This window comes from Triticum aestivum, chromosome 5D (genome assembly GCF_018294505.1).
Source record: "Triticum aestivum cultivar Chinese Spring chromosome 5D, IWGSC CS RefSeq v2.1, whole genome shotgun sequence".
NCBI classification, from domain to species: Eukaryota; Viridiplantae; Streptophyta; class Magnoliopsida; order Poales; family Poaceae; genus Triticum; species Triticum aestivum.
Window position 1 is genome coordinate 265,630,499 of NC_057808.1, and position 13,490 is coordinate 265,643,988.

General features: G+C 49.5%; 2 protein-coding genes across 3 annotated transcripts; one reads left to right on the top strand and one right to left on the bottom strand.

The window, feature by feature from the left end:
* Positions 1-860: 860 nt before the first annotated feature.
* Positions 861-4,469, top strand: LOC123120725 (probable diphthine methyl ester synthase). The gene is made up of 6 exons (XM_044540716.1): positions 861-1,106; positions 1,219-1,343; positions 1,908-2,137; positions 2,692-2,731; positions 2,909-3,000; positions 4,190-4,469. The coding sequence occupies exons 1-6, from the start codon at positions 957-959 to the stop codon at positions 4,372-4,374; spliced, it is 822 nt and encodes a 273-aa protein (XP_044396651.1). The 5' UTR covers positions 861-956; the 3' UTR covers positions 4,375-4,469.
* Positions 4,470-4,843: 374 nt separating this feature from the next.
* On the bottom strand, positions 4,844-8,721 carry LOC123120724 (protein IQ-DOMAIN 3). 2 transcript variants are annotated; one of them, XM_044540715.1, is made up of 6 exons: positions 8,467-8,721; positions 7,871-7,980; positions 7,461-7,778; positions 7,144-7,374; positions 5,743-5,886; positions 4,844-5,644 (listed from the first exon to the last, which is right to left on the bottom strand). In XM_044540715.1, exons 2-6 carry the CDS (start codon positions 7,952-7,954, stop codon positions 4,979-4,981), a joined length of 1,443 nt encoding a protein of 480 aa, XP_044396650.1. In that variant the 5' UTR covers positions 7,955-7,980; positions 8,467-8,721; the 3' UTR covers positions 4,844-4,978. The 2 variants fall into 2 exon arrangements, with proteins under 2 accessions (XP_044396650.1, XP_044396649.1); XM_044540714.1 differs by lacking the exon at positions 8,467-8,721 and adding an exon at positions 8,326-8,353.
* Between the last annotated feature and the right edge of the window lie 4,769 nt (positions 8,722-13,490).

Consider the following 13,490-nt stretch of genomic DNA (forward strand, 5'->3'; position numbering starts at 1 on the left):
TGGAGCGCCAAAATCAGGGTGACGGCATGGCCGCTGGCATGATCTAAAGCGCGCGGTCATGAAATGGGTCGGCCCGTTGGACGCACTGCCGATCCAAATCTAAAAGAGGGCGGACGGCGGGCGGGCGGCCGACCCAAAACAGACAAAAAACGAACAAAAGCGCCGTCCGTTTGGGTCGGCCAGGTATAATCCTCCCAGTACTACGTTTTCTTTCAAGCCTTTCAACCAACCAATGCGACCTCATAGGGCAACTTTTGCTAAAACTCGAGCAGTTTCTTGAAAACTCAAAATCCCCTACACGATTAGTTACAAAAGCTTTTTGACAAGCACTCGCTGCGATTGGTCGTGTAAACCAAAAGCCTATCAATATATAAGAACACATTCCCACAAGTTAAAAAAAAACCTTTTTATCTGGCATTAATTTGGTACCACGTGCATCTAAAGCGCCCTTTACTAAAATCAATGTAGTTGCACAATTACTTTCGCATCGGAGGAGTAGCCGCCGATCTATCTTATGGATGGATCATCAGTTAAGTCATAATCCGTGCCGAGATCCAAAAAAATCATTATTGGCCCACCATTGATTAAAAGATTTAGCTTGTATGAATCGCTATTGGTTTTCACTATACCCCTCGTCTTCTAATTCCTTTCATTCGACCAAAGAATTCTAAAGAAGAAAAGAAACTAATAGAAGTCGAAGACGCGGATTGATAGTCAATAGAGGGAAAGATTCTTCTGATTTTTCTTGTTTCGGAGTTGCTCTAACGTTTGAATCGACAAGCGGACCGATACAGGTTTTACCCGTTGCCCTAATTGTTTCGCTTTGAATCCCGAGTATAGTATAGGACGACAGCACGGCCGAACAGTGTTGTGTCGTAGTCGCAAGTCGCCAGTTTTCCCCACCCTCCCTCCGCACGAGAGACGACAGAGCACGGAGAAAGCGAACGACCGCGGCGATGCTCTACATAGTCGGCCTCGGCCTCGGCGACGAGCGCGACATCACGGTGCGGGGGCTCGACGCCGTCCGCCGCTGCGCCAAGGTCTACATGGAGGCCTACACCTCCCTCCTCTCTCTCGGCCTCGACCCCGCCTCGCTCACCAACCTCGTGGGTTTCTCTCTTCTCTTGGATGGCCACCACCTGTTCGCGCAAATGTCTGCGCGGCCGCACCAGGGTAGGAGTCGTCCCTCACCTCTCTTTGCTGCCCGTTTCTTTGCAGGAGAAGATGTACGGCAAGGAGATCACGGTCGCCGACCGCGAGATGGTAGAGGAGCGGGCGGACCAGATGCTGAGCGAGGCCGCGGACGCCGACGTCGCCTTCCTAGTCGTCGGCGACCCGTTTGGGTAATGGTTGCCACGCTTTCTTCCGGTATTTGGATTGGCTCGCTCTGTTGGGTCGTGCGCGTGTAGGATATGCGTGCTCATTTCTATTTTTTCAGAGACTTCGATATTGTGCGATTCTGTTCAGTGTGCTATTGGCAGTGCGCTCATTTGCTCGTATGTGGATGCTCGTGTGGTCAATTATTTTATTTATACTAATAATGATCTGGTTGTGTTTTACATAAGTATTTGGTCTCAATTCTAGACTTTTTTTTAGGGAAACAAGCAACTGCCACATCCCACACGCAAGCATGTTTTTGTGCATTTGTCTATATATGCACTTATTTGCATGCGCCTTTAATCAAACAGACTGTGCATTTATATATGTGTATCCATGCTATTTATTTTCTGTCTTTGTCCATTCACATGTTTGCCCTGGATGCATGATCCTGTTTTTGTACATGCCATTGTGTAAGCTAAGTGTGTAGACTTTCTCCCATGTGTCATATTCTTGTTGTATTCACAGATTTTTATATTAGTTTAATAAGTCGAACGTTAACCTGCACATAATTGCGATGAAATTTGCAGGGCGACCACACACACTGATTTGGTTGTTCGTGCCAAGAACATGGGGGTAGAGGTTAAGGTTATCCACAATGCATCTGTCATGAATGCTATTGGCGTTTGTGGGTTGCAACTTTACCGCTATGGAGAGACCATCTCTATACCTTTCTTCACAGAGACATGGAGACCGGATAGTTTCTACGAGAAAATTCAGAACAGTCGTCGACTTGGCTTGCATACTCTTTGCCTACTAGGTTGGTGTTGCTTTCTTGAACCATGCAAACAACATTTAGCACTTGGTATTCCTGAGATTGACCATGACAGGCTGAGATACATGGCATGCCTGCCTGTTAATATTTCTCTTCAGGATAGGGTCTTTATTCTTTTTATGAAAAATGCACAAATGCTCAACATATTTATATACCGTGAGAAGATTAAGATATAATTCTGATGACTGTGTGACATTATTAGACATTTGCGCATTTCCTAGTCACTGTTTCTTGTAATAGTGAAATTACTATCACTTTGTCTGCAAGTTATGATATAATTCTGATGAATATACACCATTACTAGACATTTACACATTTCCTAGTCATGGTTTCTTGTAATTTAACAGCAACTGGCACTCCTCCAATCACTTGGTTTTCAAGTTAAGATATACTAGTTCTGATGATTTGAACGTACGGCAAATTTGTTTTCAGTAGTAGTGCTCATACTACTACTACTACCACTTATCGGCTGCTGCTAATGGGGCTTGGTTACGGGTTCATGTTATCAGATAACTTAGTAGTTCTCTTATCCAATGCAGACATCCGTGTTAAGGAGCCAACACTTGAGTCCTTATGCAGGTAATTTACGTAATTTCTATCTTTGAAGTATGTTCTGGTGAATAACAAAATATTTCTAACGAGAATTAGATATGCACTAGTGTCTTGTCTATGCATTCTCCTCCCAAAGACTTGCTCAATGTTGTGTGATGTAAGTAGTCTTTTGCCATTTTGTATAATTGAGATGTTTGCTTTCAGAGGAAAGAAAGTGTACGAACCAGCAAGATTCATGACCGTGAACACTGCAATAAGTCAGCTTTTGGAGGTGGAGGAACTGCATGGGGGATCTGGTATTTTCTAGTGTTTGTTAACTTATTTTCCTACGAGTTAGCTTTATTTGGAACATTCTGATCAATGTCACAACCTGATAAGAGCATCTCTAGCAGATCCGCTAAAATCCGGTACTGCAAAATCATTTTAGGGTTCCCACGAAAACGATTTTGTGGGAACGCGAAGGCCCCGGCGGAACAGATCCTGTAAATCTCGTACTGCAAATTTAAAAACATCTTTGCGCTAGAAAATACTTCATCACAACCATAGTGCATACATAGCAAATTAAACATCTTTGCGCTACAAATTAAACATAAAGTCGACAGTCACTCGTCGACGCCGAGGTAGAACTTCACGACAGACTTGTGGAGTGCGTTGGCGAGGTCGGCCTCCTCCTTGGCAACGGTGAGACGGTCGGCGGCACATTCTTCTCCGGCTGCCAAAGCCTTCTCCGCTGCGACAAGCTACGCATCGTCCTCTTGGCAACTTTGAAAATGCGGAAAGAGTTGGTCGTGGAGCTCGTGGAAGCCGGCCCAAGGGCTCCGCTCGCCGCTCCGGGAGAGCCGGCCGTGGTCGCGCGCTTGCTTCGAGCGCCATGGCTCAACGGCGGGCCGGCTGGAGCTGCTGGCCTCCGCGTCGTGCCGTGGGAGCTTGCGGAGGCGACCCGCCATGGCTGCCACACCCTGCAGCACCACCGGCCATCGAGGAGAAGGAAAATAAGGAGAGAAGCGGCGGAATTTGTCGCCGGAGTTGGGTAGGTGGTTTCACCTCTAGCCTACCCCAACTTGTTTGGGACTAAAGGCTTTGTTGTTGTTGTTGTTGTTGTTGTTGTTGTTGTTGTTGTTTGTAGTTGGGGAGGTCTAGCGGCGGCGCGGGCGGATTGTGGCGGAGGGGATAGGGTTTGCTAACCCTAAAACCCGGCCAACCCCGTACATATAGCTCCGGAGGGGTGGATTTGCGGGCCGCCTGTAAATTTTTTACGGGGCCGGGCTTCGTTTAGTGGATCTGTTCAGGCCGAAAAAAACGGAGATCCTGCAAAACGGACGGAATTTTAAGGGCCGGCGAGCTTTTGCGGGATCTGCTAGAGTTGCTCTAAATTCCGCAACAATGATATTCTTAAGAGTGCTTTAGATGTTCTGTTTACTATATATATATTAAACTGAGTCTTACTGCAAAATGAACACTAAAAGATGATCTATCTATTTCCAGCATATGGTCCAGATTCGCTATGTATGGGTGTAGCTCGCCTTGGAAGCGATGATCAGAAGATTGTGGCTGGCCCCATGAAGAAACTACTAGATGTTGATTTTGGACCACCCCTTCACTGTCTCATTATAGTGGGAGAGACTCACCCTGTGGAACAAGAGATGCTAGAATTCTACATGATCAAGTAGTGATGAGCTTTCATGTGAGTTTCACTCCTTCCCTCACCGAAGAAAATCTATGGTTATTAAAAGGGATCTTTACACCTTTTGCTGTCACCAATGTTCACTCATTGTCTATTCATGTCTACATTATTACTCCCTCCGTTCTAAAATAGATGACTCAACTTTATATTAACTTTAGTACAAAGTTAGTACAAAGTTGGGTCATCTATTTTGGAACGGAGGGAGTAGATGAGGAACTTGTAGTCTAGATGCATGGTCCCCTTATGAAGAAAAGAAGCTCTCTTGAAGCGTTGATGTTTGCTTGCACTTGAAGTGTCCACCAGGAGTTTGCTGCTGGATCGGCGGCTACTCATTCACCTAATAGACCTTGAGAGATGTTACTTGTTCACAAACGTTGATCAGAATACTAGCTGCTATTGCAAAGTCATCACTGAATTCTCTTGTTCTTCCATGTTGTATGTGCACACGTCCATCATTTTGAAAGTTTGCAGATCCATATTGCATTCGCACAGCACGGTCAGTTTGAGAAGGTTTCCATGGTCAGACCCGGAGAGAGCAAGCCCGCCAAACAAGGCAGCATTGGTCACATTACAAAGAAGTTTGTTTGTGTCTAGCGAATAGGGGTGTAGTGCTCCAGCTGCATCTGGTGCAGCGCGGCTTCAGAGCCGAAGCTGTGGCGGCTCGGGGACCTCCTGGAGCGGATCCTCGACGGCGTCATCGGCCCCCCCTTGACACGCGGCGACCGCTGCGCAACCGGCGGCCTGCTGGAGCGAGCAAAGCCCATGTCGCTGGCGATGGACGGCATAGGCGACATGGACGGGATGGGTGACATGAGGCGGTCGGCGAAGCACTGCTCCGAGTATGCGTCGGATGGCACGGCGAAGCGCTCCTTGGGCGTGCTCATGGACCGGAACTTGGCCTTGGCGGACGCCGTGGACGCCATGTACCCCGGGAAAGCCACCGCCGGCGAGCAGGCCTGCAGCCCGTCGTCGACGCTCCCCCTCCCTGGCGTGCGCCTGGCGCGGCCGAAGGACCGCCTGGACGAGTAGCCGAGCCGCCTGCCGTAGCCATCGTCGTCGTGGTCGTCGTCGTCCTCGAGGCAGGCGAGGGAGTCCCTGGAGCGAGGTGGCGGCGGGTGGGGGTGGGTGACCACGTCGACGGCCACGTCCTTGTCGAAGGGCTGCGAGCCGACCCACTCCTCCAGCCAGCTCCAGCGCTGGTTCAGCGTCTCCATCTCGTCCCTGGACATGGGCTGCCTCCTGATGCCGATCTTCTCCTGCCAGAGTTTGTTTTGTTTGTCAGCCACAGTTCGTGCGTCCATCCCTGAATGGAATGTTGACACTTGAGAGATTACTGGACTGGAGTACTATTTACGTTTTGGATGGAGGCGTACTGCAGCGCGCGCACGCGCTTGATGGCGGCTTCCTCCCTGCTCCTCATCACGGCGCCCATCTCTTCCTTGGAGAGGGTGCTGCCGTCCCACCCCCTGCTGCCGCTGCTGTTCTGCTGCTGCTGCTCCTGCACGGCACATCACGCGGCATGAGGAGAGGAGGAATAACAAAATATACTCCGACTGTAGCAGTACTGCACATATTCGTTCCAGGACACGGCTTTGCTTCAGCGACGGGACGGGACGAGATCAATCATCTGCCCCCGGACGGCACACGACACGGCATGAGGACGCAGCAGTATTTTTCACGGCGGTCGAAATATGCGATCTCGCTTTTCCTTTCACTCTAGTACTACTTGCACTAGTACTATTCTCGGATCTGTACGCCTGTCCTGATGGGCCGATTTTTACCGGCTACGTACTACAGTAGTATTTTTTTCCCGAAATGGAGGCAAAAGAGTTGCTTCATCGATTAATCAAGAAGAAAAGAAAGAATTGCCCAGTTAATTTACCAAAAATCAGGCTAAAACCAATACAATTAGACCATATTGAACTACTCACCAATCATGAGACCCCATGAGGTACTACAGTAGTATTACCTCTGTAAACAAATGTTTTATAGCGATCTAAAATGTCTTATGCTTATTTACAGAGGGAATAGTACTTTGTATTATATACTTCCTCCGTTCCAATTTACTCGTCATGGTTTTAGTTCAAATAGGGAGTAATTGCCTGCGTAATGATAATGCAGAGCGTTAGATCCGTAGAATGATACGCCATGCAATGGCGTACTGCAAGCAAGTCGGCACATTTGGGCTCTACGCTACGGGCTACCAACGAACCGCGGACACACCACGTGCCGAAACGCAAGTGAATAATGTGGGCAGGCAGAGGCAGCGCACATTCGACTCGACAGGCACATGAACACCAACATCCTTCGCATGCGTATGCATGCATGTACGTACTACTCCCTCCGTTCCTAGTCTTTCTAGTGATACATACGGAGTAAAATAAATGAATCTACACTCTAAAATATGTCTATATACATTCATATGTGGTAGTTCATTTAAAATCTTTAAAAAGACAAATATTTAGAAAGAGTAGAACTAGTCACTAGTGGTCCACATCCACATCAGGAGGAGGATGTCAAAGCAAAGCTGCAGCAGCCAGCAAGGAGACACATCGACGACGTGACCGCTGCCAACTTTAACCCACATCACATGCAGATCCAGCCGCAGCCGCATGCATGCATGTGCGTCGCAAATCATTCGCACGTTCAGTCACACAGGCCGGCAGACGATCGATCGATCGACCAGGCGCCGCAGAGTGACCAGCGAAACATTTATTTATTTTTTTCCAGAAAAAAAGTGGCGAGTGAAACTTACTTGCAGCGCGGCGGCGTACAGCTCCCGGCCTCTCCTCAGCAGGGCGTCCATGCCGTCGCCGTCGTGCTCGTGGTCGTGCTCGACGTCGACCCTGGCGCGCTGCCGGGCCTGGATCTTCACCAGCGACTCGAGGCCCCGCAGCGTCGCCGCCGTCTGCCGCCGCACCGCCTGCCCGCGGATCACCGCCTGCAGCCTCACAAGCCCCTTGAGCGCGCGCAGTGCCCTCCGCGCCTGCACCCACAGCGACAGCGTTACTACAAGACAAGACAGAGCCAGCTTTAATTTCCTTGCCCAACTACAATGCTTACAGTACTTACGAGGTATCCGCGGTAGGCTGACTGGATCGCGACGGCGGCGAACAGTTCGTGGCCGGAAGACGCGGGGTCCTCACGCGCCGGCGCCGGCGAGGGCTGTCCTGTGAGGCGGACCACCTCCGCGGCCGCGTGGGCGGCCGCGACGGCCGCCTCTGCGGCCGCCGCGGAGGCGAGCGCGACCGCCACCGCGTGCTTGCTCTGCTCCTCCTCCGCCTGCCTTATCTGAATCTGACCCGTCGCCGGCTCCGGCTCCGGAGCTGGCAGGGCAAACGAGTGCTGGGTCTTGAGCTTCCCTACCAGCCATCTCTTGCTCTTCACCTTCTGTAAAGAACGGGAAAATCTTGCACCATGGAATCACCCGTAATTCTACATGAATTTTCCGGAGATTACAAGAAACAAGATTGGGACGATACCTTGTCTGGCTTGGGTTTCTGCTTGGGCTCGGAGATGAAGAGCCTCTTGATGCGCTCGAACCACCCCTTCTTCTTCCTCTCCATTCTTCTGTCTATCTGCTCTGGGATGTCTGGAACAAGGGGAAACAAACCACCGTTCAGCAGAAATGTATGAAAGCCACGAGGATTGGCGGTGGATCATATGTCTCAGTCGTACGATCTACGGAGGTGTTGGCAAAAGGCCTAGCAGGATGGCTCTTTGCTGGCAACGCAAGTCACTGTCCATGCGCAAATCAAGAAAGAGCACGAGAAGGAAGAAATATAGAGCATTGGATTTGGGCTCCTGTCTTGTCGTTGTCCAAGATAGAAACCAAACCAAACCGTGGAGAACTGGAATCATTTCCGGAACACAGGATTTCGATGCAACAAATCAGAAGAGAGGTCGCACCACAAGCAAACAAGACAATGATAGAGACCTGCTCGCATTGCATCTGAATTCTGAACGAACAGAGCATCCGGAGCACTGAGAAATTCAACCAATATACGGAGGAAGGAACAAAGGGGGCGAGCAGAGAGAGATGTAGATGGAGAAGGAAAGGAAAGTGAATTCCAAGTACCTTGTAGGGGAGTGTGCAGTGATTCAAGAACGCCTCAGTCTCTTAGCAGCTTCTTGTGGAGCTGATGGCAGAGAGGGGTGGCCTCATGTAGGCAGATCAGAGTCGTGCTTGGCACATGTGGGAACCAAATTCCAGTGGGGAGCCAGCAATTAGTCGTGAACCCCACATGTGTGAGAACGAACTTAGGACACACAGTCTCTCTCCGAGTCCACTGTTTATATAGGAACAGGATGGCCCATTTGCAACCAGCCCTTTCAGAATTGGTGGCAAGGTGTGAAAACTCATGTCAGGTATATATCATATTCTGCAAGAAACAAAGAAAAATCAGTGCTATTTTGCACAACCCGGAGCCGTTGCTCTTTCCCTTCTCATGTCTCCGTTTTTTTAACACAGTACAAACGCACACAAATTCGTCACAGGCTTCTTCGTAGTCGACAGTAAGAGCAACTCCAACGCAGGTACCCATTTCGTCCGCCGCCGTCCGTTTAGGTCGGCGCGGACAAAAGTGGAGGTCCAACGCGCCGACCCATTCGCAAAACGCGCCTGTGCCGATCCATTTGCGTCCCAAATTTACGGCAGAAATGCGTCGGTGTGGACGCGAAGCGGATGCCTCGCGCGCCTTCTCGATGTCCGCCGCGTCCCTACCTGCCGGCCGTCCAACTACCACGGTCAGCTTAATTTATGACGACCGCTCAGCTCGGCCCCACGCGTCAGCGACTGCGGTCGGCCTTTTTTAATCCGAGCGTGCGGCAGGGCCGTCCTCATTCGCTCCAGAAGCCCCCCGTCCCCATCTCGCCACCCTCTGCTCCCCCATCAACGGCAACCCTAGCCACCCCTCTCCCCCGCCTTCCCCCGCAAGGACGGGTTTCTTCTCCGGCAAAGGCAAGGGCAAGGACCACGCCACCCCTCTCCCTGCCTCCCCCCGCCTCCGCCTCTGCCGGCCGAGGCAGCGCGTGAGCGTCCCAGTGCACCAGGTGAAGTGGCACACCAGGTGAAGTGGCACTGGGAGAACCGCGTCCCTCTCTCCTACCCCGACATCACCCTGCCACACAGACTGACAGTTGGATCTGGAGAGGATCTCAGTGCCGGCGGCGCCACGGTCGGCGAGGGCGCACGCGGAGGAGGTGCGTCGCCAGCGGGCGCTGCTGACGCCGGAGCAGCGCCGCGACTCCGCCGACGACGTCGACTTGCCCTATTGGGCGTGTTGGTTCGCCTTCGAGCACGAGGAGGCCAGGCGGCACGGCGTCCGCGACGTCTCGCATGGCTCCTCGCCGACGCCCCTCGTCGTTCGCGACGAGGAACAGGCGGCGGAGGACACCTACCAGGCGGCCCTGGCGGCTGTCATCCGGGAGAGCGAGGAGGAGCAGCACAGGGACGATGAGGAGGCGGCGGCGTTCGAGTCGCGCATGGCGGAGGCCATGGCGCTGTCTGCAGCCGGCGACTGCGTAGTGCCGTCGCTGGCCCCGCCGTCTCCAGCCAAGGCTGAGTCGGAGCCGACCCCCATCGAGCGCTACTCCTAGACCGGAGTGGTGCACGAGCTGGGTCAGTGCGCTGGCGAGCTGGCTGGGGGCGACGAAGGTGCAGGAGGCGGTCTACCTCGAGCAATGGCGCCAGCGACAGCTGTCCGAGGAGCGCCGCGAGGGCGAGTACCTCGAGCAGCTAGAGCGCGACGCCAAGGAGGAGCGCCGCGAGGCCGAGGAGGAGGCGCGCCGTGCCCAGTCGGCGGCGGCACAGCCCCCGGCGGACGACATCGCCAGAGTCTGGAACACGGCGTTCCTCTGGGCCGGCCCGGCGCCGACGCTGATCGACCTCACCTGCCCCAACGTCGACGAGGAGGACTCCTAGGGCAGCGTGTCGCCTCGTAGTTTAGTTTTAATTGATGTTTCAGTTAATCTAACATGGACGCGTGGACTCTCGCCGGCCTTTCTGGCCGGCATTAATTTTTTCCTATTTTCGAAATATTTGTGTTATATTTTTTTCGCACGAACTGAAAATTGGGTCAGGCCAACGTTGAGCGCATGCGCTGACCCAAACGCGAAAGCGGATATGGGTGTTCGCCGGGCCGACCCAAACAAACAAAAAGCGGACAAAATCGCCGTCCGTTTGGGTCGGCGCGTTGGAGTTGCTCTAACGTCTCCTCCCATTGAACACACATCGTCATCATAGGTTGGTTCGTGTGTCTCCGTTTTTTGGTTAATAATGTCTTTTGCATCAGTTTTTGGTAGTACAAACAATCCGGTGGGTGCAACTTGACAAATAAACAATGGGGTGAAAGCCTGAAAGGACACAGGAGAAAAGGGAAAGCTCCCTTTACAATTGCACGGCTGTAAAGGCATGGATCAAGGTCTGTTTGTGGGCATTGTGTCTGGGAGAAGATCTGGTCATATAAACACTTTGTGGTCACCGACCGCCCGGTTTGAAGATCTGATCAAGAAACATAGGGTATGCTGATTTCATTCATTCGGGAACCGAAAGAGAATGCTTAATTAGGACGAAAGGACATATGTTCACAACGCTACAAAACGAATGAAGATAAAATTCTATACACAAATGTATTTAAGGTAGTAAAAAATTATCGCATTCTGTAATAAAAAGGGTTACCATTGGTAAGTGCAGACATATAGCTTAGGGGCCCGAATTTCGCACTCAAGTCGTTCCTCGGTAGGCACTCGAAAGGGATAAGGACGTACCCACAAAGTAGAGCATTTGGATGTTACACGAGCCTGTAGCAGTAGGATCACCATGTTATTCGAGACTGTAACAGTAGTACCCACAAAAATTCTCGATCAGAAATACTAACTAGCGAACGTTCTCTAGGAGGGGATGGCAAGCGAATGTTTTCTTATGGCATTTTTAGGTGGTAGGAGATGGAAATATCTGCCCATTTTTGCTGCAAAATTATCTTCTTTTAATGCCATGTGTCTCTGAAGAAATTACCATGCGTCTCTGAAGAACCTGCTAGAAAAACGTTCGCAAATGCCACCCCTCCCAGCGAATATTCGCCAACTATTAGGTTTCTTTTTGATTAATCTCAATCAGAACTCATGAAATGTCGGCAAATTTACATTAAATTTGAATTTAGTCTGAATCTAATCAAAATTTTGAAGTGATTAATATTTCAGTACCCACCGGTACATTACAAAACCTTCTTCAAGTTTTTTTCCTTTTGCCGAAGCAGCAGGCATTTGTTCTTGGGGCAGGAACCTATGTACCCTAAAAAGAACATTTATTCAAGGGCTTTGATGGCAAGAAAGAGTACTCATTTGACTTGTTTTCCACAGGACCTCCAGATCCAATCCGCCAATCTAGGTGCGTGGAAAAGGCAATAATACCAGCAACCATGTGGTAGGACCAGCCTCCCACACACAAGTTGTATATCTGAACCATTATTGAAAAGGTTAACTAACTAACTAACGTGGAGAAAAGGAAGAAAAATGCCATCTAGCCCAGATCAGATGCCATACTAAAGGGCGGCTAGTGGTGCCACGGCTGCATCAGTCCACTACAGATCATGGATCGTGCAGCTAAAGCAGGGAAAGAGTGAGGAAACTAGGAGAGGAGAAGAGGGACATGTCATATCTGCATATACATCACCTCACAAACATCCTCAAGAAACAAATTAAAGCTTCCGGAGCTGCTCTGCTCTGGTCAGTTTGTTTGATTGTTTATTTATGCACTCCAGTAGTTCTGAGGACCAAGACTTCCTAGTCCCTGCCAAGATTCTGCCATTCAAATTATGCAACCCAACAGCGCCCTCGTTACTACAGTGAGTCGAAGCGGATAAATTTCTCAAATCGTTGGTCTGGCTCCAAGATCCAATGCCAAACTTGGTTGACTTTGAGAGAAGCTGCAATCTTAACCACACCACTGTATCAGGTTTACCGGTTCAGAAACCTAATTTATACTGGACATCAGTTTTAGTACATGACATGAATCCCAGATCCAATGCTTTGATGATGTTCTTTATTCTAATGGGAGCTAGCATTTTTTTTTTAAAATTTTTATAAAGGACGGTTTTATTAATCTAAATATAGCATCAAGTGAATACAAAGCATGATGATCAACATTCGGCCTCGACATAGTTAGGCCTTGTACAATGCAAGGTGCTTAGGAGATGTGCTTAAAGAAATAAACCAGACTTTTCTTAAGCACCGATGCTTATTTATACACAGAAGACGCTTAACTAGGCGTCTCTCCTTTAGAAATAGGCACTGGTGCTTTAAAAAAATCCGATTTATTTTTTTAAGCATCTAGCATTGTACAAGGCCTTAGGAGGCACACAACCAAACACCAACAATCGGACAAAATAAAAGATAAAAGCCGACGTTTCGACAACAATAAAGTGTCGAAGCAGGTGTTGGACCGATCCAGAGATTATGTTGTCACTTATGTTGGGTAAAAACCTCCCTGACCATCCGCTTCAACCGCGTACACACTGCCTTGAACAACGGTTGGTACTCCGTGTACTGTAGCATAGACCACATACATTTTTTTACAACTAAAAATAACCTGCAAAAGGGTGGAATTTTTGCCACTAAACACAAAACCATTTGTACATATGTAAAACAACCATAATAAGACATACACTCCCACCCTTATTAGGATGTAAACCTATTTGGGATTCTATCCAGCCAGTGACTATAAATATTGCCAATACATTTGTGCGGATACAAATTGGACGCTATTTAGATAGTTGACCACGTAAAGCGTGCAAAACTTGTACCGAAAAAGAGGTGTTTGATTGTCTCATCGCGAGTACAAAAACTACACTTGTTACTTCCTTACCAATTACGGGCAAAGTTGTCTTTTGTTAGCACAACTCCACTCCATAGGTACATATAAAAATCTTGATTTGTAGTGAAATTTTTGAGTTCCAAATTTGAATATTATTCCCCACTGGGATCTCCTTACTCATAAGTGCACGATACATATAGTCAATTGTGAAGGACCTAGATGTAGTGAGATTCTAGCGAAAATTCTCCCGCCATTTTGTCAGGTTAATCGAATCAAATCGGAGAAGATTT

Bases quoted from the DNA above. Each gene is read 5' to 3' on its own strand.
- LOC123120725 (XM_044540716.1), top strand. From the start codon at position 957: ATGCTCTACATAGTCGGCCTCGGCCTCGGCGACGAGCGCGACATCACG. The intron at 1,344-1,907 runs GTAATGGTTGCC...TGAAATTTGCAG, and splicing joins GTCGTCGGCGACCCGTTTGG to GGCGACCACACACACTGATT. The intron at 3,001-4,189 runs GTATTTTCTAGT...ATCTATTTCCAG, and splicing joins GGAACTGCATGGGGGATCTG to CATATGGTCCAGATTCGCTA.
- LOC123120724 (XM_044540714.1), bottom strand. The intron at 7,375-7,460 runs GTAAGTACTGTA...CTGTGGGTGCAG, and splicing joins CAGCCTACCGCGGATACCTC to GCGCGGAGGGCACTGCGCGC. The intron at 5,887-7,143 runs GTAAGTTTCACT...TGTGCCGTGCAG, and splicing joins TGTACGCCGCCGCGCTGCAA to GAGCAGCAGCAGCAGAACAG.